Below are 21578 nucleotides of genomic sequence, written 5' to 3'. Positions count from 1 at the left end.
CCAAATTACTTACTACACTGCTAAAGAAGTTAAATTAAATACATATTCACCTTTTAAAATGCCCTTTTTTTTGGTCTATGAACTGTGCATATTCCTCTCACGCAATCATTTGCTGGAAAACTAACTTCAAGATTCTTTTTGTAAAGCAATTTCCTTTCCTCTGACCCTCTCCTCACCCTGCAACAATTGTTTAGGAATAGACTATGAAATTGCATGGAAAATGTTATATTACAGTCAATCTAATGGCAAGAGTTTGCTTCTGCTGTTTTTACAATACAGAATAGTGCATATGATAAAATGATTTATTCTGGTATGACCCTCAAAGGACTGCTCAATCAGCAGCCTGTTCCTATTCAAATGAAACATCTGCTGAAATGCCCTGGGGCCACAGGCACACAGGGAAGATTAGCTTGTATTGATACCTAAAGCTTACTTGTTACAGCCCAGGGCAGCTTACCAGATTTCAGTAGTGCATCCTTCCGCAATGAAGCATATTTGGATCTGATTCCTAGGGATTCTGTTAAACTTTCATCAACTGGCAACACAGTCTGAACAAAAAAAAAAAACCCCAAGAAAAATCAGAAACTGTAAAGAATGAAACCTCAGTGCCCAAACAATAGGCAGTGATGACCTATCAGAAAGACTTCAAAGAAATATTCAACTCCACACATGCTTTAAATAAATATTTCAAATATTTCTACTGTGGATAAAAAATATTGCAGGCTGGAATAATAAATCCTAAGCATTCCTATTTACTTCTACTGCACAGTTCAAAATGCCACAAAAATTTTCATCCAGCCTTTCAATTACTTATGCTAGCAAAGCTCCAGAGTCCTTGCAGGTACTGCATCAATAAGCACAAACAGATCTGGAGGATAAAAAGGGATTCTAATGCACACTGTGAATATAATACACATATAAGAGTGCAATGATCACCAAGATACTCAAAACACAAGCTTTACAGAATTAAATATATGTCTAGGCTGAGAGAGTACTGCAAACATTGCTCTCAAACAATTCTAGGAATTCCCTAGCATCTTCATTACAGTTTTGCTGAATGGTACCTTCCAACCCACAATGTGAAATAAAATACCACATGTCTCTGAAACTGGTTATCCATGCACCAAAGGCACCAATGAACAGTACCAGAAGCCTCTTCCAATGAAGACCATAAATACTTGATACTAAAGCTTAATCATTTTAAATTAAAATATTTTTCCCAAGACTTTTAACCCCGCACATGAGCACCAAGAGCTTTGCAAATCTCAAAATGGCTTCATCACCATTAGGTGATGCTCCTTACAATATTTTGAAAATGTAAAGCACTACTAAATATCAAGATGGACAGCAAAGTTGATGGCAGATGTCAACATAGCTTATTTAGATGCTGGCAATAAATCTGCATTCTTCTGAATTTGGTCCAATGCTCAAACTCACCCTTCCATTAATTGTATCAGGTGACCTTGTCACTGGAGGCCTTTGGTCAGATTTTTCCTCCATCTGCCATCCAATAACTGTGATGTTACCAACACGATCACTTTCAGCCGACCTGCAACAAATACTCTGCGTTGAGATTTTTTTGGAGGAGGACCTGTTCATCAACAAGGAAACACTTATAAAAGGCTATTAATCTTCAAACTTCAAGAACATTTTAAACAGGAAGCTTTTCAGCTTCATTTGGAATCATTTTATAATGGGTTAGTCCAGCAGGAGAACATTGCCCTTATTCCACAAGGATGCTGCATGGAATGAAGGCAGCCTAGGCAGTGCTCTGTGCTCAGCTTATACATTTCAGGGTAACATGACAATGAGAAGAAATGCATGCATTCACACATTTTGATAATCAGAATATACTTGATATCAAAACAAGGGAGTTTAATTAAGTCCATTTCAACTTATGACATAAGAAGTTTTCATCTCATCTTAAGCATGTTTAGAAGAATTAACAGTTAAAAGAAGGAAAATATTACAAACCTTAGTGTTATGTGCAACCTGTGGTACTTCTCCTGAAGAAGATCCTTTACAGTGAATGTCCCAGAACCCAACAAATACATCTGAAAGAAGATGAGTTCCAGAATTTTATTTACCTTTACAGTGAGCAAAGGCTTTGACCACAGCACTGAAGTGCAAAATACAATTATGCATAGAAGGCCAAGATCAAAACCATAACTAAATATGGCATACATAATTAATTAAAATATCTTAAAATTTAATATATTTGATAATTTATAGAAGTTTATCTCCTACTGGAGGACAATATGCATTTTTGTTTCTCTAGGATATACGTGAAGGCACCTCAGAACATATGAGCTTAGGCCAAGCAATTCAGGAACACTGAAAGCAATGACTGAACAGGGCTCAGGCTGCATCCTTGACCCAAATTTGTCTCCTCCTGAAAAATTTACTTCCTCTGGAGGTATTCATTTTTCCCTAGAGCTTCTCCATGAAGCACTGAACAGACAGGGACAGCTCTGAGGAAGCCATGGAAGAGCAGACACATGGGGCCTGAAACAGTACTCTGGACAACAGTGGGAAAATAAACAGCTTGTATTGTCCAAAAATCCAAGTAGCAACATGGGAGTGCTGACAGTGAAATTTTTTTTTCAGTAAAGGAGCAAACCTTACCCCTGAGCAAAATCTAATGTCTCAGTGATTCTCAGAATTTAGGCGTTCTGTTCCAAAGGAACGTTTCATTCTGGCATTTTGGCACAGGCCAGAAGCCCCAGTTAGGGATGTTAGAGCCTATTCATTATCTAGTTCACTAAAAATGCCCACAATGTAAGAGCACAAATGACAGGACCTTTTTTATTTAAATCCATGATTGCCAAAGATGCTGCAGACAAGTCTTATTTGAGAAAACTGGCAATGCTTTTCACTCTGCCAAGCCAATCTCATTTGTTCCTCCTTTCCCTACCCATCTTGCTTTCTGTATGATCAGTGCTGCTATCCCTTTGTTTTCTTCCACAGAAGTTACTAATTTTATCTCTTTGCCTCTCATTTCCTTGCTCCACTGACTGGGCAGGCAACAGAATAAAGCAAACTTACTGTTCCCTGAGATCTATCTTTGACGTCATACACGGAGAGTTTGATTTGTGTCATTTGATTGATAAGAGAGTCTTGGAAAAAGGCAATGCTGCTTAGAAAGATAGGATTACTTGTTCCCTGTAATCATAAACAAAAAGCCAAAAGTTAATGTAAGGTGATATTTGTTAGGGAAGAAATTATTCCTGCGCTAGCTTTGATTTTAAATCTAATCTAGAAGTACCTGAGCACTCACCTCAATAATTTCTGTCTGTGCATGCTTCGTCCAGAATGCCTGGGGAGGCGTAGTTACACTCACTGCTACAAAACTATTTGGTTTTCGATCTAGCGATGGAGTTAGCAGCTCACTGCAAGCTTTAGGTATGCAATAGATAAAGAAATTTAGATGCAGGATCTTTTTCATACTGCTGTAAGACTACATTTTTATAAAACCACATTATACATTCTGAGCAATCAAACCACAAAGGGCTTCATATTCATTCTATCAGCACACTATAGACATCACCCAACTTTGCGCACACAAACAGTAAACATGCAATCTGCTCAGTCTGGCTCCAAGCTCTAGAGCTGCAATTTAAACTTGTTCTCTTCTAATACATGCCTATCCACCCCTTGGCAAGCTCATCCTAAGAGCCCACATGCAGGTTTTCCCCTGGGAATCTCATGACCTGGCTGCATTTGATTTGAAGTCACGCTCCATTAAGCCCATTATCAAATGGCATTTGCCCAGGGACAACCAACAGAGGTGCCTGAACATTGATCAAGCAGCACTACTGAGGAAAACCAGCTTGTAATTGTAAGATGACAGCAATTTATTTCCTCTAAAATGTTACTGTGAGTTTAACTGCTGGGAAAAGGACTATGGTGAGTAGGAAACAATTTCCAAAAATTTCCACAAGTGACTCTACACAATTACATTAAACTTCAGAGCCAAATTCTATCTGGCTAGATACAGGTAGCTACAGTGTGGTCTAACTCTGCTTCAGCTACATGCAGGAAGTTAATTCTGAAATTTAGCTAAACAGCTTTGTAATTCTAGGTATTTTTAATTTATCTGAAAAGAATTGAAATACCTTATTCAGCTCTGAGAATGCTTGTTAAGATTATTATTCATAACACAATTACACACAACTGAGAAAATTTTCTAATTTTTCATTAACCTACTGTTAAGAGCATAACTTTTCAAATAATAGTCCACTATTAAAATGTGGACTGAATTTTCATGAGAAAATATTTTTCACTTATTCTTCAAGTGAGGTGAGTCAATGCACAAGCTTCTTGTCCAAATTCAACCATCTCATAATTCAGGTCACTTCTGCATCTTGTTGTCACTTGACAGCAAAAGCCCCAGGAAAGAAGTTAGATGTAATTCACAATTCTTAGAAAACATTCTGCCCTAAAATGGTGTTTCCAGCAAATCTCCTGCTTGCTTGAAGACCTGAACTGCTGATTAACTGACAGTGAAGGGAGTTTCACTGCATCTTAACATAAACAAAGTAAACATTTAATAATAATAATACTCACATGGTAAACATTAAAAATTTTGTAAGACCGATGTTTTAATTACAGTTGTTTTTTTTTAGAAACTCCACAAAATGAAACTGCTGGCTGCTTATCAAAAGATACTGTACAGGGAGCACAAAAACTGTACCACATCTCCATAAAAATCAGAGCAAAGTTGCAAACCTTACTATATGAAATGCACTTCAAAATCAACACTTACAAAACCCCACACATATTCAACAGCATGCATTATCAAAACTAGCATGAAAATCACTAAGCCTACCTAAACTGAACTCTAAAATTGGCTCATCTGGATCCTGAATGTTTCCTGTAAAACAGAAAATTACCACAAGATTAGCCAATTCACATCACTGTCATGTGAATTCTTTCCTGAAGTTGCAATCACACAGAGAAAGAAATTACATCTTATACAAAAAATATTTTTCTTTAATTCAGTGAGCCATGACTGGTATCTAAAACATTTATCTGGTAATCCTTGGTATCTAATAATTATTTGGAAAACCTGGGATGATCTCAGTTTATAAAACATATTAAAATATGTAAACCCATATGAGATTATATGCAATATGGGAATAGTAAATACTTAATCTCAATAGAAAACAGCAGGAATAAAGCCTGAGCCACTACTAACTCCAAATTATTAAATCTGTGGTAGTTAGTAGGACAAAATTTAAAAGTACCTGTCTCTCTCACTAATGAAAGCAAGCCTCTGAGGGTTAGAATCCTAATTTAATAATCATAAAAGATAAGAGAGACAAGCCTCAGCTCCCTAAACTCTCTTGAAAATTTTATACAATGTCAAACAAGGAGGTTGCCAAGACTCTTCCTAGACTGTGATATTATTTTGTTATTTTCTCCCCATTGCTTATTTTTGAGTGACAAACATAACTACACAAAATCTAACTCAATTTTTTAATCCCCCTCTGATTTAAATGTTTTGTTTATTTTAAAAGTAGCAAATTCAAAATTTTTAGAAATTTTTTAGCATAATTCCTTTATCTCATTATCTCCAGATAACCAGACAGATCTAAATCTTTGAGCAATTAAAAGAAAAAAACCAACATTAGCACAAGGCAGATTCTGGAAGAAGCAGCAACAGAGCAGTAGCTGCCAGGAAGGTACAAACCTGTTAGAGAAAGGCCAACCATGTCAGAGGTGACATCAATGGTGGAGGCCCTCTGCACAGTGCGGGACTTGGCACCATGGCGGGGGCTGTGTTCTCTTGCTGTCATTTTCTCATGAAGAGCCCTTCTCTTCTGGCTGCTTGGCTTTACTGATGTTTGTCTCACAGAGTAGCAGAGTGCAGCAGGTTGTATCCAATTGCTATTCCTCTAACATTACCATGCTAAGCAACAGAGCAAGCAAAAACATACACCAAAATTTTAGGCCACTATCAGCTACTGTTATTTTCAACAGCAGCAAACTTACTGCCATAAAATCATCTCAGGTCATTCAAATAAAATGCTCAAGGCAGATCCAATACATAGTAATTCCATTTGCATGAACTCTACATCTGCAGCATTTTACAGCAAATTGTTGAAAACTGGACCACATGCAAGAAAGCTTTTCTGTCAAAGTATGGGGCTTGAGAGAGACACGTTAACAAACCAGCTGCTCTTCTCCTTTGTCTAAGTGATTAAACCATCCTTAATGAAGTTTCCTGGTTTCTACTCCCTGGGGAGCACAAGTAAATTTGTCAGATGGGGCCTCTGTCTGCAGAGGAAGCACAAGGGATAATGACAAAGTGACAACAAGTTGGTGGGGTGCAGAACAAAAGGGCAGGAAATGTTGTCAGTGTCAGCACACTGTGCTGTTCTAGGCTCTACTGCCATGAGAAAGGGATAATGAAAACTATAAATAAAGCCTACTGGGCCAGAGAGAGGTTGAAATTCTGGGATGGTGGTGGAAAGAAAAAGCAAAAAGCGATGCCTGCTGATGTGGCAGATGGCAGCATTTGTGCTTTTCCTCCAACCTATACTTTTTTGGACTACGGACATCCATGACAGTCCTTCCCCTCACAATGTCTATGAAGTGAAAATTCCAGCAGGAAAGAAAGCCTACAGAAAATTTGGTTATGATTTTAAATGTGAATGTTCCTTTAATCAACCGTGCTAGCACTGCAGTTACGGAACTTTTTTATTTGTTTCATAAGCTTATGACAAACTCTATTAATTTAGCAAGTGAGGAGTAAAATCTAATAAACCTGAAAAGTACTATTAAAGTTACTAACACCTTCCCAGCAGTCTCTCATTCATTCTACAAAACATTTGAACTACACTGCAAAATGGGAGAATATTTATTTTCCTTTTAGGTTGATGGACCTAACAATGAGCAAGATGCATTCTAATTAAATAAAGCACCTAGCTTACATTTTGTTTTAAACACCACTTTAAATCTGTCAGAAGGCCTCCAAAGGAACATTCAACCTGCTTAACTTAAGTCTTTGAATTTAATTAGTCAGCATACCCCTCTGGAGGATTTCAAAAGAATCTTTCTCTCCACATGGGGTACTCAAGCTTCTTCTTAACTCTCACTGCTTCACTAGACACCAAAAATTCAAATGCAAGTTAAGCATGTAAGACAACTGAACTGAACACAGCCCAGGATATCTACATCAGCTTAGAAATCAGATTTTAAATGAGGAGCTCATTCTAGGGAGGAAATTTGGACTTTGCCTACAAAATAAGCCAGTCTGTTACCACTCAGAACTAAGAATTTGATTCAAGTCAGGTTTCTATAATATGGCATAAGTCAATTCTGAATAGGAAAAAAAAAAATGTTTTCGAATGGAAGAAGCAGAAATTGAGATCTCTGAACGTCCCATCCCCAAAACTCTGAAACTCAGTAACAGCATATAAAAAACAACACTCCTACAGATATAATTTCTGACAGCCAAATATTAAAGCAGGCAGATTTTCAATGCATATTGAATAGTTGACATTGGATAAATTCTGGAGTTTATCTCATCCAACCCCCTTGCTCAAAGGAAGCTTCTCAGGACAGTGTCCAATTAGTTTTGGACAAGAATTGGACAAGGTCTTTTGGACAAGACCTCTCTAGCCAACCTGGTTGTTCCAAGGTTTGATCACACACAGTAAAAAAAGCTTTACTCTATTCATTAATGTTTAAGTGGCTAGTGAATAACCAACCTTTCTCAAATAGTACTGAATGTCCTAGTATTCATTCAAATAAAACTTCCATCAAAATTCTTTGACAGTTTCCAAGGCTTTCCATTCTCCTATTTTTTCCCTTCTTACAGCAATAGGTTTTCCTTGGTTTGTTCTTTATATAATGTGATGTTTAACAGTCTGTAAATCTATTAAACCTAACTGCCTGATGAAAAGACCTACAAAATGTACTTGCAGAGATTAAGACAGGATACCATAGGCCCTTCCCCCAAAATCTACAAATAACATATTAGAGAATAACTGACATGTTCACCAAGGTACAGGTCAGACTGTAACTAGGTTCAAGAGCCCGTCTGCTTTTCAGCTAAAATCTCTGCAATTCCTGACATCCTTAAAAAGGGTCAATCCTTGATAAGTTAAAAGAGGGTCAGATATCTAATTTGTTTTGAAGCTATTTCTATTTAAATATTACTGAGTGTAGTAATTTTCCAAGGCTAAGACCTCAACAATTCATTTAAATTGCAATATTAATTTATCATCTAATGATACATCTTTACATTACTTACAAGGATCATACTTACAGAGGGCTCTTTTCCTTATGTGGGGAGGGATTATGTATATCATAATATCAGTTAAATCCACATCTAAAAAAATAAACAAAATAATAATCATAAATTCACCATCTTTTTATATTGCATACATCACAACCAGTGGGCAGGTACCATTCTCAGATTAACTGTAAGTGTTACCAGTGCTCACAATAAAGTTTACTGAAAATAAAAAATTGTATGATCTTCTACTGGACCTCATACAGCATTAGTCATGGCAATACCCAGCCAGACCAGGAGCACAAAGAAATAAGCTTATGCTGAAAAGGACTGACTTCAGGTCAGCATTTAGTGAGTGGGTAGAACAGCTGTAAGAAACATATGCAAACATGTTTGCCAAAAGGCCTGCTGCTATTAAGAAAAAGGAATGTATATGATAAGTTGACTTTAAGACAGCATTTGTTACTATGCTTGCTTTTCTACAGCTAAACTTTCAAAACGTTGTTTGGAAGAGTTATAACTGTTACTGTCATGAGAGCAGATTCTGTGTCCAAACACAGAAGTTCAAAAGATCAGGATGTAGGTCTCTAAACACTCTGTGAGGGAGGCTTCTACAAACAGGAGGCAAGGAGCATACAGTAAAAGCAAATTATTTTTAAGCTTACTACAGGTTAAATGAAGATTTATATTTGATAATGCCATCTCATTCAAGTACATTTATATTAAAAGGCTATGTCTTTTAAGATCTCCCATTTATCCCATATTGCAGTAAAAGAAATTAGGAATTCCACTTTCAGTTTCTTGATTTAATCATCAGCCCTACCAATTACCCAAGACTGCTTTAGAATTTAACATGAGCTCTTATCGCTCACAGAAAGGTATTATCTCACCTAAAGAACACAGGAGGCAGGTGTCTGATCTCAACTCACCACTCAGGTTCTCTGTGCAGTCAGTGGTGAGACACAGGCACTTCCAGAGAACAAGTCACTCTTTTCCAAGGTAGGTGGGATGAGTCACCCCATGGAGATACCTCTCTCTGATTATAAAAATTATTTAGATGACTCACTTAGCCCTGCTGCAGCTGGGCAAACTGGATCTCTCCTACAGCTGTGCCAGCTCAGGCAGGGGTGAGTTCCCTTTACTCAATGCATAACCAAACAACAGGTGCTCTGATCCCCCTCCTGAATGACAACTGCTTCAACAATTACAACCTTATGATCATGTTTTTGACAAAAACCAAAGGAAGTAGCATTCTTACCAAATTAAAGGTAGCATTAAGAGATCACACAGTTTCCTTAGATGGGATTTATCCTTAAATGGATAGTTTCCAAAGACTGGTACCACTCAAGCAGACAGCAATGCCAAGGCTGATGTAATTCATGTTGAGGCACCCTCTCCTGAAGATGGCATGATTTATCTACATACAGCCTTTGGCTTTGCCCTCACTAAGATGGCAGACAGTGGATGTTGGCAAGTTGTGCAGCTTTGCACTTCATGAAGCTTTGCTGTCAGCCCAGTTTTCAACAGACACATGAGAAGATGTTGTTGACCTCCAGTACTGGTAAAGGCCACATCCACAGTTCAGAAAAGGGAGGCTTCTGAACAAGCCTCCCTTCTGTTATGTGAATATTTATTTGTCACTCTATTAACACAAAAGTGTATGACCCGAAGAAAGGATCTTCATCTGATGCTACCTGCTACCCCCAGACCTGCCAGTTAGCTGTGGAAAGCAAATGCCATCCTGCTCAGCTACATGACCTTGTGTCTTCTGGGACTGAAACTTTGGGACATTTGGTCTCACTCTGCTTGCAAGATCTCAAGCAAAAATGATGATCACCTCAGACCCAGAATAAACCCCTGATGATTAGTTTATACAACTACAAGCCAATATTCTCCTCACCTCACAGTTGTTTTGGCAAAGTGCTTTGGTCTGTTCCCTTCTTGAAAAAAAAACCTACCAAACTTCCCCTTGAAATAAACATGTGAGGTGAGATTAAACCCTATTTCAGCCTAACATCCACTTTTTTGGCACTCCTTATGTAACTGCAGGAAACAGGATTTTTGCAATTCACACATCAATAAGCAGGAGAAAGAGGATACTCCAATTACTGACTGAATCAAAGCCTACTTTGAGACTATACTTTTCCACAGCCATAGTACTCTAGGCTTATGACATTGGATCAGGTAAAAAGGCATACCAAAGGAAAAATGTGACAGCAGTGGAAGGCTAAATGCTACTGATGTATCTACATGAAGAGAATAATAAACAAAAAGGGAGAGTGTGACAGTTTCCTTAATGATTTTTAAAAAAAACAACCACAACCACTAAAAGTTTACCATCATCTCCAAGAGAGTGTTAAAAAGCAGTTGTGGGTTACTTAGTGAATTGCAATCAGTTTTAGAATCTCAAGGTTCTCCAGACTGTAAGGACTATTCCCTGAACCTTAACAATTAAGGTTCTTGTTCCTGAAAAATCCATTTTGAAACATCAAGAGGGCTCCTCCAGCCAACTGCTTTCTTCAAACAACATCTTCATAAATATTTTCTCTGATTGAAAATGTTTTAACAATACACAAAATCATAAAAGTGAATATTGCCTGAAACAGTATTTTGGATCTGCAGCATGGCCCGGTTTCCAACTAACATCCTATTAACCATATAAATATGGACAAAGTAATGGAAAGGAAGAAATGCCTGATTATGCTAAGTTATGAATATGTTGCCTTTCGGGTAAGAGCAGCATCTCTAATATAACTAGCATGCAGGGAGTGTTCTATTATTTATTTATTACTTCCAACAATAGAAAACCTTGGTAGTGAAACTAGAAACATGTTGGCTCAAACCCAATCTTTCAGCAATTCCAGCAACCCACCTCCAACACCTGTTTCAAAGATGATGCAAGGAACTTCATTAGCCAGGCCAGGATCTGAGGTGAAGGTCTGGATCAACCCCATCACTCATGGCTGCAGAGGCAGCCCAAGAGCAGAGCATCAGCTCAAAGGACAGCAGCTCCCAGCTAAACCCTTCTCCAATTAAGAGCTATTTTCTTTACAGTCTGACATGCACATCACTCTTCTGTCTCATTTAATGAGAAACTGAATGTCCTGAATCTCGCACAGATCAAAACAGGAGAAGTCAAAGCCATGAATTTGGCACCTTGAGTCAGATCCTTCCAGCCAAACTCACAGAGGCAGCAACACAGACTATATCTACTGCACATCCATGGATTGACAACAGTTTCAGTCCATTCATTCCATGATCTAGGCCTTGGGAAGGCAAAAGAATGCAAGTGATGCCAGCATCCAATATGAACCTTTGCCTCCCATTGACGTTATTTCCCCACAAAGACACACTCGGCAGGTGTGTTTGTCAGGTCCACAAAGGGGGTCTTTCTCCCCCTTCAGTCTGCTTCCTAAGTTTAGGTTCCCCATATCATCTGGTTAAATGTCCCCTTCTCCCAGAACCTTGATTAACAAAGACAAAAATATTAAGTTTGGCCTGAAGAATCTTCTTGTCACTCTCTAAGGATTCCCTGAGGATTCTGAGTAAGTGAGTAACCGCAGCAGAACAGGGAAAAGTCTTCCACAAGAAAATGAAATCAACTAATGCAAGATGTAACAAATGTGTTTGTGCAATGTGGAAATCCCAGAATGCAACCTTCCAGTGATATTTAGATAAAAGGGCATTTCAGCATCAGGAAGTGGCTTGTTTTCTTTTTGCTTTCCTGTCCACAGATCCCACTTAGTTGCAGATAAGTTTGTAAGTCACAAAATTTATTCTTGATCCTTCCCCACTATGAACTTCTGTAAACTCAAATAATCTAAACACTCAGTTTTACCTCTTTAATATATTTGAGTTCTTTTAACAGGAAACTGCAATTTAGGCCACTTTGTTCTCTGTGCAAATTAAAACTATTTGTCTGTATTCACAACAGAAATACAATTAGCATTCTTTTTAATGAGGTACTGTTTTAATTTCACTTGTCACTACAATATTTTTATTCCTTTAGTGCTTCTAGGAGCACAAAAATACACACATACAGAGGTGGAAGTGAGCATTTGTAACACATCTGTTAGCTAAAAAGGAAAAAGCACAGCTCTGCTTCACTTTGCAGAACAGCTTTTATCAAGCTGAGCACTGTCCAATGCCATGGAAAATGTTAAGTTTTGCTACAGGGAAGTTTGAAGTCCAACACTCTCATGTTTCTCTGTCACTTTACCAGCAGAAACTGAAACGGCTTACAAGTGGTCTTTATCCCACATTAACCTTTACCCTCTTGACAGGAAATGTGCTGGGCACTTTGTGGTAAAGTTTCCTGGGATGAGTTCTCTCCTCCTGACCTGGGGTTCTCACACTGCCTACACAGACATGAGAAGCCCACGAGAACAGGGGACATATTTCCTGTTGAGGAGTCTGGACTGGAAACACTTCTCTGAATCTGATGGTCCTTTCAACACCCTCCCAACACCTGCCTCTCTTAGAGCAGTCTTTCATCATAACCATGAACCTAACAACGCAGAAACACACTGTTCTAGCTGGAAAAAATAAAATCCCTCTCTGAGCTCCTCCTGCTGCAATAAAAAGTGAGGCAGGGGAAAACCCAATGAAAGAAAACAAATCAAATAAAAAAACAAGCCCACAAAAATCCCCAAGCACCACCCCAAAACACAAGAAAAAAAAAAAAGAAAAAAACCAAACACAAACCAAACAACCCCAAACCCCACAAATAAATAAACAAACAAATAAAAACAAACAAAGATAAAAAACACAAAAACCACAAACAAATCCAAACCCCAACATTTTATGGCTTGAAATGGAGATGAACCAGACACACATTTGCTAAAGATTTCATACTGCTGTTGTTTACACATCAATGTCATTAACATATTCTCCCTCACACAGGCAATGAGAGGGGGACTACAGAAAATACAGAGGGATAAAAGCACTGAAAGAAGATCTGTAATTAGAAGGTTTGGTAAAGTCTGGATTACAACAAAATGTCTAGGGAACTATCTGACCTACCTGCCTATAATATTCATCCACTGCACAGACTAACACAGCACTAATTAAAGTCAGTGTATACTGGGCAAAACAACCCAGGAATCACAATGCACTGACAGCACTGTCCTCTGTGCGTGAGATGGGATCTGACATCCTGCTCTGAGCTTCACCTGGGCAACAGGACTGCCCCTCAGAGTCACAGGGGAAACTTTATTTTCCTGACACTACATTTTCCCACATGGAAGGAATGGCCCATCGGGTCACAGGCACAGCAAAAAAATCTCTCAAGCACTCTTCATTTCCACGTGGCATTGGTCTGATTCATTGTGATTCTCACACTTACTATTTTAAATGTTTATATAAATGAAAAATACACAACAGCACCTAAAGACAAATCAGCAATGCACAAATTCTTTCTCTAACATATGTGCTTTAAATAAGATATAACTGACTCAGAATTTGAAACAGTATCAAGTATTTAGAAAATTAAAAATAAATGTTAGTGTAGGAGTAATATTCCACAAAGTTTATTACTAAGATTTAGGCAGCATAGAAAAACTGGAGTCCTAAACTACTAATGCAAATCTGCTGGTACATATTTCTCCATCAACACTTGTTTTGTACTCCTGAACTGTGTTTTGTTCATGTATTTCTGATCATGTAACTTTTTTTCTAAAAGAGTACATGCCTATGCTATGCCTAATGGCCACAATAGTAGATATCTTTTTAAATATTTATTTTTCTGTTGTTCCAGTATCTTATTCCTTTGTGCTGCTTTCATTTCATCTTCCTGGAAAATAAAATTATTTGTTTGCTTACAGTGACCTTTCTAAATCAATGGGACAGAGGGTTGCTGCAGGCCAAGATCCTGACTGCTCTTCCCTGCATTTCTTTCTGGAGTCATGTGAACAAGTGGTGGGATGCTGGCAGTGTGAAGCATAAGCCTCTAACTCCTCAGAGGCCCAGAACAGTCCATGCTTCCCACCACTGTTCCTGTTCCAACGCCTCGGTGGAACAGCCTCCCAGTGAAAGGAATCCTTTTTAATGCCAGTACTACCCTGTGGGCAAACAGTAAGATCATCCTGTAACATACAATGGAGGGGGTGTGCTGCGTTGGTTTCCTGCCAATTTCTCAAAATAGTTTCCTTGACAAGTTACAGGAGGCCTGTCACTAGTGGTGTCCCCCAAGGTTCAATTCTGGATGCACTACTGTGCAACTTACTCCTCAAGGATTTGGATGAAGGGGCAGATGCCTCCTCAGTAAGTTCTAGTGACAAAGCTAGGAGAAGTGCCTGATAACCACAGAGTGCTGTGCAGCCCTTTGGAAAGACCTCAACAGGTTGGAGGGACGGGCAGAGAAGAACCATTTGAAATTCAAGAAAAGCAAATGCAGAGTCCTGCACCTTGTGAAGAACAAACCTGGGCACCAGCACAGGCTGGGGGCTGATCTGCTGGAAAGCAGCTCTGCAGAGAAGGACTAGGGGGTTCTGGTGGACAACAAGCTATCTGTGAGAAAGTAGTGTGCCCTTGGGGCCAAGAAGGTCAATGGTGTCCTGGGGACCACAAGGAAGAGCACTGGCAGCAGGTTGAGGGAGGTGATCCTGCCTCTCTGCTCAGCCCGGCGAGGTCACATCTGGAGTGCTGTGCCCAGTTCTGGGCTCCTTGGTGCCAGAGAGACATGGGGCTCCTGGAGCAAGCCAAGAGGTGATTAAGAGACTGGAGCACCTTTCTTAAGAGGGAAGGCTGAGAAGGCTGGGCCTGTTCTGCCTTGAGAAGAGACTGAGAGGGGACCTCATCAATGTACACAGGTATCTGAAGGGAGGCTGTAAACAGGATGGAGCCAGGCCCTTCTTGTTGGTGCCAAGCAATACAAGACACAATGGGTAGAAACTGATGCCCAGGAAGGTCCATCTGAAAATGAGGAAGAACTTCACTGCGCAGGTGACTGAGCACTGGAACAGATTGTCCAGGGAGGGTGTGGAGTCTCCCACACTGGGGATATTCAATAACTGTCTGGACACAGTTCTGTGCCATGTGCTCTGAGATGACCCTGCTTGAACAGGAGGTTGGACCAGATGTCCCACTGTGGTGACTTCCAACCTGACCCACTCTGTGATTCTGTGATTAACTTGTAGCAAGAGCAACTGAAATCCAACCATGTAGGAATCGTGATATGAACTGCCAATCATCAATCACTTTAAAACATACTGGAATTATATTTGGAATGTATGGTATTTGGCTGCTAAATGAAAAAATCAGTAGCACAAAACTGGAATAAACAAAGAACACAAGGTACAAAGAAAATAGGTAAGTGGCTTGAGTGTCTCTGAAGTGTCATAAGAGGAAACCAGACCAAATGTCACTGCCATACTTCTATGAGTTTCATTACAAATCAATATCTAAGATCAATAGCTTTCTATTAGAATACCACATTTCAACAATTGTTCCCTATTTGTGAAAATTCCTGTGAGTTTCCACAGTTCTTACTATCAGCCTTATCAAAATACTATATTCTTTGTTGAGGTGTGATTGAGCAAAAAAAGCTATTAGAGAAAATAAATGTCATCATTATGATGTTATCTCTGAGACAGAAACAACAAAAAGTTAAGTTTGGTAAGAGTAACAGAAAGTATTTCAGCTGCTCTGATGGTTTTCATGTGTAAGATGAGCAAAAATATGAACAGCAGAGGATAAATAAAAATGTTGCAGGTACTTATTTCAAAGGTTCATGTCTCCTCACGCCAGCATATTACAGGTTAAAATGCTCCATTCAGACAGAGAAGCTGCAGTAGCTGCAGTAGCTGCAGTACATGTTGCGCAACACTTTATTCCATGATAACATTATTTTCTGTCAGCTACTAACAGACCAGATGTAATAAACAATTCAGTCCAAATTTCCAAGAATTCAAAGAATATTAAGACTCCTGTAGGTTATGGTCATGGATTTCTGGAGTACAGGGCTTTTAAAAACAATTTTCAAGTAACTATAACCACAATCTACTGGTTTGTTTTCAGCAGCTAATACCGATCAATCTTTCACGCAGTTTAGTGGCCTTCAAAAATTTATTTAAAAAATAACAACTGCTGCAGGGAGGCAACAATCACAAAAAAAAGTTATAAATGGTATCCAAAGACAAAGAGTGTATATTAATGCTGAGTTCCTTGCAGCACTCAGTGCTCAAAAATATGTACCTAAATGTCAGAGTTTTGTCAATTCTCCAAGCACTTACATGACTTCTAAAACTGGAATGTTACTATAGGCCAAGCTTGCATGAATTTCACTTTTTGTAAAAGCAAATTTTGCATGAACACAAAAAAGCCTGAAAATGTGAATGATGTATCCCAAATTACTTTCCTTTCTTAAGCTCATGACTAACTCACTCTCATGACTATGTGACTCCCAATTTTTGCATGTTAAGGCAAGCCACAGTGATGCTGACTTTTGCTAACTTCTGTTCCCTCCCACCAGACTTGATCAGAAATTCATAAGCATGCTGCCTACCTCAGCAGTCAAACCTCCACAGCAAGGCAGCAGAAATGATCATTTTGCCCATAGCTACCTGTTTTGATCTTCAGGCCCAGATGAAAGCAGGTAGGTACATTTCAGCCACACTGCATTTACAGTCCATCACCTCATCAAAGCCACTTTCAGCAACAGGTTAAACTAAGCTACTGAACTGCATCACAGTGTGGGCACATGTTCCTACATCCACTGTTTCTGCTGGAGAGGCAAATGGTGGGACCCTTCTGGCCAAAAGGCGGGACCAAAAGCTGGATATAAAGATTGGGTCAGAACAAAAGCTCAATCAAGCCTGAAGTCTTCTCTGAGAGCAGGCAATGATAGAGACTAAAAAAAAACACTATAATGAGCAGCACTGATATTCTGTGCAGCATCTCCACGTTTGCACTCCCATATTCAGCTGACAAGCATCCTGAGAACTTCTGAGCTGGGCATCACACCCAGACCTCAGGATTTAAGGTCTGGAGGTAACACAACAGACAAAGTGACCAGTGTCCCTCTCTGGCCCTTGCAGGTCTGTTACCCTGTAGCCCTATAGATACCACACTGCCATCACCAGTGACTGGCCTGAAGCCTCGCAGCAGGGCTTGCAACATTGAGCATTTTTGTTTTTCAGGCTTGCTTTGTTTGAACTTCTATTGATCTGCCTGCAACTTTGTTAGCCCGCAATTAAACCTGGTTCAGCTGTGACAACAATTTTTTCCAACTGCACAGATGTCTGTGGCTGATTTAATTTTTGCTTATATTTGCATCATACCATCATTTTACAACTCAATACAATGATTTAGTGTAGAAACGTAAAGGCCTGGCATGACAGCAGAGGCCTTCAGAGTTGGAGACATAGGATGGAGTAGAAGCACGGGACAAAAAGAGAGAGGGTACAGAGCTGGTACTTGGTGGGACTGTGGCTATAGTTCACCCATGGTCTCTTAAAGAACTGCAGACTTAAGGCTGGGCAAAATTAGTTCTAGAGTGATCAGTTGTATGTATGGTATCACATATAGTAAATCTGGATGTACCTCAGAGCTGCAGACCAACGAAAAAAGGGCCACGTTTAAAAGCTTGTCAGCAAATATAAAAATGACCCTAAGTGGATCCTAGAGTAGAGAAGAAGAAACTACCAGCATGAACATCATATTCCTCAGATATTCAGATCTTTCAGTATCTGAAGTCCTTTGGATGCTGACAACTGCTAAAATGCCTCCACATACCCACCACTAGAATGAAACCACCTTATGGTCCAGAGGGGGAGGCAAAAGGTGAGCATTACAGCATGACAGAGGTAGACACTTTATGTGTTCAATGAATTTAACTGCATAGTTACTTATTGAGACTTTCCCCTATACAGAAGCATTAATTCTTTTCCAGTAATTATTGGATCCAGCCAAGTAATGATTCCTGGATCAAGCTGTAATGAGTTTTAATTATAATAACAACAACTTGTCTTTAGATATGAGTTTCATCTTTGCAGTTAAATAAAAAAGATTCTGAGTGTAACAGCATGTATATAGAATTTTGTACCATTCTTCCCTGTTCACATGCACCAGCAGATTCTGTGGTCCTGTGCTTTATAAGATAATTTCTTCAACAGTTAGGAGCACTAATTTTAATGTTTCCAGCCTTTTCAGGTCCTGCAGATCTCCTCTCTACAGAGTTAATTTACAGAGTTTTTATAGACTATATATGGAAGAATGAGAGCTAGCCATAAGAGGACAGGACAGGACCGTTTGTGATCACTTGGATAATTTCCATGTTACAAACACAATATATCTGCTTCCACTGAAAACATAATATGATTGTCTGCCCACAGAGATATCACTGTGAATCACGGACATCACTGTTACACATCTTTGCCAAATAATTTTTTTAAACAACAAATGTCACAAAACTCAACTTTTTTAACTTTTAGAAGTGAAATAAGCTAGAACTGCATGACAAAACTAAATGGGACATTATTAAACTCAGCTATCAATAGCTTTCAATCTTTTCTGATTTGAAAATGCCCTGAAAATTTTCCAGTGGAAGAACAAGCTAATTTAGAGCTACTGATCGTGGGTTGTATTCCTCAGTCACTTCCCACTAATTTTATTTGCATAGTTCATGGACAATTTAAAACCATCAACTTAAACATTCTAAGAACTAAACAGCTGTTTCCATCTGCTCAGAACAACATAAAATATTCACCTAATATTCTAATTTTTTCCATGTTTGGTCTCAATTTAGAAGCAAATTTGTATTTGGAAAGTGTGAGCAAGTGACTTTCTGGGTATTTTCCAGTTCTGAAAAGGGAAAGCCTATTAATAACTTTCTTATGCAATTAAGAAAGGGAAAAAAGAAAGCAATCTTTTTTCAAGAATCCAATCTTTTTTCAACAAAGAAAACAAAAATACAGTGTAACTGAAACCCTACAGGGGAAATAGTTCTTCATAAAGTATACAGTTACAAACAATCAGCACATTTACTAATCCAAAACAAAGTGAGTTAGAAAAAAAATCAGTCTGGCATTTCCTATGTGGAAGAAGTCAGGAACCACTGGTTGACGTGAGGGAGAGTAGCCTTGACCTTTTAATACTGAAGCAACAATAGTGTCAAAGCCCTGTGAAAACCCAGCTACTAAAGGATGATGCAGAAAAAGTGGTATTAGTGTGCATCCAACAAGCACTCTGTTAATTCTTCCATTCTGAATATCTCTGTGGCTAAGTACCTTAGGAGGGGTGGCCCTGGGGTAATACAGACAAGATTTTTAAGGAGCATTCTACAGGCAACAAGCTACTAAACTGCATCCTTATTTTGGCTGTGAAATTATCTGAGTGCTAGAGAACATCAGGCATGCAGCCTCAGTCCTCAACAGAGATTGTAAAAGTCACAAAAAAATGTCCTCTACCCTTCATTTATACTCTACAAGTTATTATATGACCTAAGCCCCATAAAATGTTTAGCTAATTTGAATGATTGGTACTGTAAATTATAATCTTGCAAATGGATGAGTGTTCTCAGAGATCCAGAGGGGGTGAGAAGGCAAAGAAGTGTGACTGTACAGTCAGGTATAAGATGCAAAAGTTACCATATTTATTAATATTTGCATAAAAGCATATGTCATGAAACTGCAGCTATATCTACCTTTTACAATTGCAGATAAAATTAGATCCCCTGGGAGTGGACAACAGCAGCATCCAAACAATTAAAGTTCAAACATATTCAATTTTTCTCCCCAGTGACAGTCTCCAGGCCCATCTTGCATAAGTAAGAACAGAATTTGTAAACACTTATTCAAATGGATTTTCCTAATGCGTTCTGCCATGTTATACAAGGAGTCCTTAATGTGCTGAGATCACAACTCAGAATGCAGGATTCAATAGGGCAAAATATACTGTGAATTTCTCCTCAGTTCTAGAAAACCAGTGACTGTGTGGTAATTCCCCTGTTTTCCAGGCACTTTTACAACCCAAAATCCTTTCAGTTCTCATGTTCAGATTTTCCTTTTTGATCACTAATATAGAAACTGACCTCAGGACAAGAGATATCTTACCCCTTTTGTGCTAAATGACTTCAAAGCCAAAACATTTAAGTTACAATATGCCAGTGTCATCTCTGTAGTGATGGATGCAGCTGCACATAGAAGAGATCTTTCCTATTCTGTGAGGCTCCTATTTAGCAAACTGATTTAGTCTAGTCTAATGAAAGATGTTTTGTAATGGATGCCAAGTACTCATTGGTACTTAGTGGTGCTCCTGGGGAAGGGGAAGAAGTACAGTTTTTAAACAAGACCCACAAGAGTGGTACCAGATGACTGGAGCTGTGCTGGGACAGTTACAAGCTGCTTTAAGACTTGAAGAAAAATCATAAGATATTTTTTGTCTACACTTGCCTCTTCCCTTCACTGCACAGCAAGATATCCAAACTCTCAATTACAGACAAGCTGGAGTACAACCAAGTGCATTTCTTCAACTCCTAAAGCAGAATAAATATCAGCACATAGCAAAACACAGTCAACTGAAACCACTCATTCCCAGTGCTCTGGGCATCTGTTTTGTCCTTCATATCAATAACCATTGCCCCTCAGCTTGACTTTTGCTCCCAGCAGAGCTTCCTTTAAAAAACAGTCCGCAAAATCTTCATCTTTCAATTTTTTCCTCCTTCCATAGCAAATACTATCTGAAAGCATTTATCTCCCAGCCCTCCTTCTCAAAGAAATAGAAGACCCTTTGTGGTAGAGTTGACTTGATAACTGTTACTTAACCCATCAAAGCAAATGGTTAACACATATAACCCATTGTGTGAGGATAAAATGCACCAACAGGCACCACACAAAACAATGCTGATTTGTCCTACTTTGAATCCAAAATAGAAATAGCTTTTCTTCTGGTAGTATATGTTTTTCAAAGCTGATTCATGAAGAAATATCAGGAAATTATTAGCATCTTTTATTATTATTAAAGTAATTCAAAGAAACTAAATGCTACTTGTCAAACTATTGATACGTGCCACATATCTTAAATATTCACAAAAGACTTTTTTCAGAATTTATCTTCAAAAGCCATTTAAGTACACAGTTAAAGAACTCATCCTTGAACTAGCAAGGATGAGCAAAGAGCTCATCTGTTCGATAGTGCATCATTGCTGACTTTGAAAATTTTGTATTATCCCCTAACTTATTGTTAAAAATACATAAAATGCCCTTAAATTCTAAATTCTATTTTTACCTGGTTCATATTTCTTCAGTCTATGAGCTATAAAACAATAACAAAATGAAGCAGTGATGGCTTTCTATTTTTTTTCAGTAACTACAGAAACATTAAAATTACTATGTTGATA

At 38.6% G+C, this 21578-nt stretch overlaps 1 protein-coding gene across 9 annotated transcripts in view; it reads right to left on the bottom strand.

The window, feature by feature from the left end:
• The window catches only part of INPP4A (inositol polyphosphate-4-phosphatase type I A), a 110335-nt gene that overhangs the window by 39456 nt on the left and 49301 nt on the right, over positions 1-21578 (bottom strand). For 7 of the 9 annotated variants that reach the window (XM_030952598.1, XM_030952513.1, XM_030952939.1 and 4 more), the window contains 8 exons: positions 8276-8338; positions 5693-5911; positions 4829-4873; positions 3278-3396; positions 3046-3162; positions 1975-2054; positions 1438-1591; positions 458-548 (listed from right to left, as the gene is read on the bottom strand). In XM_030952598.1, the coding sequence (XP_030808458.1) occupies positions 458-548; positions 1438-1591; positions 1975-2054; positions 3046-3162; positions 3278-3396; positions 4829-4873; positions 5693-5798 (712 nt within the window). In that variant the 5' untranslated portion in view covers positions 5799-5911; positions 8276-8338. The remainder of the gene's footprint in view (positions 1-457; positions 549-1437; positions 1592-1974; positions 2055-3045; positions 3163-3277; positions 3397-4828; positions 4874-5692; positions 5912-8275; positions 8339-21578) is intronic. The other 2 variants (XM_030953103.1, XM_030953195.1) reach the window with 1 other exon arrangement.

The sequence above is a fragment of the Camarhynchus parvulus genome, chromosome 1, assembly GCF_901933205.1.
Source record: "Camarhynchus parvulus chromosome 1, STF_HiC, whole genome shotgun sequence".
Lineage (NCBI taxonomy): Eukaryota > Metazoa > Chordata > Aves > Passeriformes > Thraupidae > Camarhynchus > Camarhynchus parvulus.
The sequence above is the reverse complement of the archived record's forward strand: the minus strand, read 5'-3'. Positions and strand labels throughout refer to the sequence as shown.